At 26.2% G+C, this 3,341-nt stretch overlaps 3 protein-coding genes across 3 annotated transcripts in view, besides 3 other annotated features; 2 read left to right on the top strand and 1 right to left on the bottom strand.

Moving 5' to 3' along the window:
* EDI_007780 (uncharacterized protein) overlaps positions 1-441 on the top strand; it is a gene marked incomplete at both ends in the record, with an annotated part of 615 nt that extends 174 nt beyond the window's left edge. Inside the window, one exon of the mRNA XM_001733269.1 lies at positions 1-441. This exon is cut by the window's left edge and continues 174 nt beyond it. Within this exon, the coding sequence (XP_001733321.1) occupies positions 1-441 (441 nt within the window).
* Positions 442-496: 55 nt separating this feature from the next.
* Positions 497-646: a sequence feature (AT_rich).
* A 34-nt stretch (positions 647-680) lies between these two features.
* Positions 681-745: a sequence feature (AT_rich).
* A 7-nt stretch (positions 746-752) lies between these two features.
* EDI_007770 (uncharacterized protein) lies at positions 753-2,135 on the bottom strand (the record flags this gene model as incomplete). Its single annotated transcript, XM_001735935.1, has 1 exon — positions 753-2,135. The coding sequence occupies one exon, from the start codon at positions 2,133-2,135 to the stop codon at positions 753-755; it is 1,383 nt and encodes a 460-aa protein (XP_001735987.1).
* Positions 2,136-2,183: 48 nt separating this feature from the next.
* Positions 2,184-2,777: a repeat region.
* Positions 2,778-3,267: 490 nt separating this feature from the next.
* Positions 3,268-3,341, top strand: part of EDI_007660 (uncharacterized protein) — a gene marked incomplete at both ends in the record, with an annotated part of 984 nt that continues 910 nt past the window's right edge. The window contains one exon of the mRNA XM_001733268.1: positions 3,268-3,341. This exon is cut by the window's right edge and continues 184 nt beyond it. Within this exon, the coding sequence (XP_001733320.1) occupies positions 3,268-3,341 (74 nt within the window).

Raw genomic sequence — 3,341 nt, 5'->3', positions numbered from 1 at the left:
GCATGTTCATTAACAGATCCTAACCTATATTTTATGAGTACAAAAAATGGAGTAATTCAAAGTGATTGGAGAGATAAAACAAATGATATGATGATTATTAAAGATGAGTATCAATACATATCAACAAATAGTATTGACTCTAATAAAATATGTTGTGCTGGAAAAAATTCTATTAAAGTTTTTGACTTAAAGAAAACAGACAAACCTATAAAAGATGTTTATATAGAAAATCCAATTCAAAATATTCAATGGAAAACTGATAGTCTTTTTGTTATTACTTCCAAAGGGGTAATAATAATGAAAGAACAAGAAAATAAAAAAGTTGAAAAGAAAATTCCATTAGAAGGTTCTATTGGGATTGACCAATCTATTGTTTACCCATCATGGATTTCAATTTTTACAGAGAATAAACTAGTTCTATATAATCTAAATGAGTTATAGCAAATGAGATGAAGTAATTTATTAAGAAGTTTATATTTAATTTACTATTCTTCTCTTTTATTTAAAATGTTAATTTGATGATTAAAATAATAAATTAAATAAAGAAATGAATAAAGAATAATAATTCTTAATAGTTATAGTGTTATAATATTTTATCAACCAATTTTTAAAGTTATTTGTAAGAAAAAAATATAAAAAATAAAAAGGAAATGAACGTTAGAACAATATATAGGTTCTTCAATTTATTTTAAGAATATTAATATAAGATTATCAATAAAATCATTTATTCTTTTTTATTTTTAAACAAATACTTAACGTTTCTTTAATTGTTCTGCTTTTTTCTTATCAATTTCAACAAGTTGTTTTGTTTTAAAATTTTCAAACATTTGAGTTTCAACAAACTCTTTAAGAAATGGTTGAATATCTTTGTTTTGACTTTGAACAAATTCATTTTTCATAAATAAACTAATAGCGTTACAATCACTCCCACGTGATGAAATGCAATAATCTTCAAATTCTTGAAACATTAAACGAATTTCTACTTGAATTTTTTGCATTGCCCATTCAATAATTTGAGAATGAATAAGAATACATTTTGATGTAGAATGTGCAGGATATCCTTTTAATGGTTTTAATATTTCTTTAATATCATTAATAATACGTTCATTATTTGGGAATGGAATTACTTTTTCACCAAAACATTGAAGTGTTTTAGAGTCTATATTATATAAATATGAATTCTCTGGTAGTTCAGATGGAACTTTATAACATCCAACTAGTAGAGGAGTAGGAGAATCCATTAAATCAATTAGTTTATTAGTTAATACACTAATAATAGGAAATTCATATGTAAATGGTTTAATAACTTCTATAAGGAATGATATTGCATTACTTACTAAACACCTGTGTTCACTTTTAATGAACACCTTTCTTTCCAATAATACTGCTGATATCAATGTTAAAAGATTATTTAATGGAATTACTCTAAAGAATAAACAACGAGAAAGAGTAACATCTTTATTGATTAAAGGATCAGCTTTCCATGACACTTTTATTTCTTTAGAGAAGTTAGAAGAAAGAAGAAAGTACGAGTGAAGGTAGTCTTCAAAAACATCACAAGGAGGGTGTTGTTCAAAAGTTATTTGATTAGAATAATCAAGGTCTAATAATGATTCTAAGAATGTTATTTGAAGACTAAATCTATTACAAAGAGATAATAATACATAAATAACTTCATCCTCATAATAAACTAATGGATTTGTTTCATCTCTTTGTATCCGAAGTTTAGAAAAACAAAAAGCATATCGAGTTAATCCAATGATTTGACTAGCAAAGAAGAATGTAAAGAAATGAGATACGTGTTGATGTGATATTTTGCATTTATGTATTATATTTTCTACTTCTTCAACTGATTTTGCTTCTTTGCGTTTGTGAAGTACCCCTTCTGGAAAACAATAATCAACTAAAATATCATATGTAAAATCATTTAACGGAGTTTGAGGGTATTGATATAATACTGTTGGTGTATCGTCAATACTATTACTTCCTATAATAAGAAATTGATCAGCCAACTGTTGTTGAGGAGGTAATTCTCCAAGTTTTAACTGTGAAAACATATTCCTTCTTTTTCTTTCTTCATCGAAGTCAGTTGACTTATAACGTTTAGAATAAATCTTTAGTTTTGTATTTTTCATTTCCCTCTACCCAATCTTTCTTATATTTTTAAGTTTTCAGATTGCTTTGATTCGAAGTAGCACGTCAGAGACACCACACAAAACCCTAAAATATTTCCTTCCTTCGATTCCCCCAGTTGTGGACTGGTTATGACGTTGCGTTTGGTTAGAAAAACATCTTACCCGGTACTGCAAGAATAGCAGTGTTTATTATGTACAATGACAGAATATCATTGACAATAAACGAATGGGTATTTATAAAGATGTTATTATTACTTGTTAGAATACAAGTATATTTGATAATATAAGAAAGATTATCAAAGGAAAAGGGTCAAGTGGATGAGGCTAAAAGAATATTAGCCCAAAGCAATACAGTGGTAATTATATACTCTCCTTAAAATAAGAAAATAAAGAAGAAGAAATTTAAACCCATCAAAATTAAAAAGAAATTTAATAATGAATATCTAAATAAGGGATGTTTAAAATACACTATTCCACACCAAAAATGAGAAAAGAAAATTCTCACCGTTCAACAACTAGAAGCAAAGAATAAGCTAAAAGTTGAAGAACAAATACATTTAAGCTCAGGGACGGGATTAGTAGTCTCCCCTGAGCAAGGAACAATAGACACAAGTTCTATTAATACTTAATTAACTACTTTTTTATTAAGTTTTCAGATTGCTTTTCCTCTTTTTTCTTTTTTTTCTTTGTAATGTATAACATTTTTTTGTTTTAAAAAGGGAATGACACTTTTTTATGTGTTATTCAACTTCGTTTTCATCCTTCAAACGACAATCAAACTCTATTTATATAACAGAGGGTTAAGAAAAGAAAAGATACACAATCAATTAAGAAAGTAAATTACAGAAATAACTACACAGAATCAAATGGATTAAATAATAAAGTTCTACATATTGTTAATTGTTTAAATAAATGATGGTATTGAATAGAGTTTTCATTTAACATTAAATTATCTTTACAATAATGAGATAATGAAAAGAGATGATATTCCCCATTAGATTCTAGTTCATTAAAATGTTGAATGAGAATAATGTCATTATCATCAAATGAACTTCTATTATCAATTAAATCATATTCATCAATAGTAACACTTTCATAACTTATTCCATTTTCTTCTTCTTCTTCTTCGATTATGTCTTCACTTAATGGTTCTTCGTTTATTTCATCATATTGTTCAATACTATTATCTTTTCTTCTTCTAATTCT

This window comes from Entamoeba dispar, genomic scaffold (assembly GCF_000209125.1).
Source record: "Entamoeba dispar SAW760 scf_1105229459559 genomic scaffold, whole genome shotgun sequence".
NCBI lineage: Eukaryota > Evosea > Mastigamoebida > Endamoebidae > Entamoeba > Entamoeba dispar.
The sequence above is the reverse complement of the archived record's forward strand: the minus strand, read 5'-3'. Positions and strand labels throughout refer to the sequence as shown.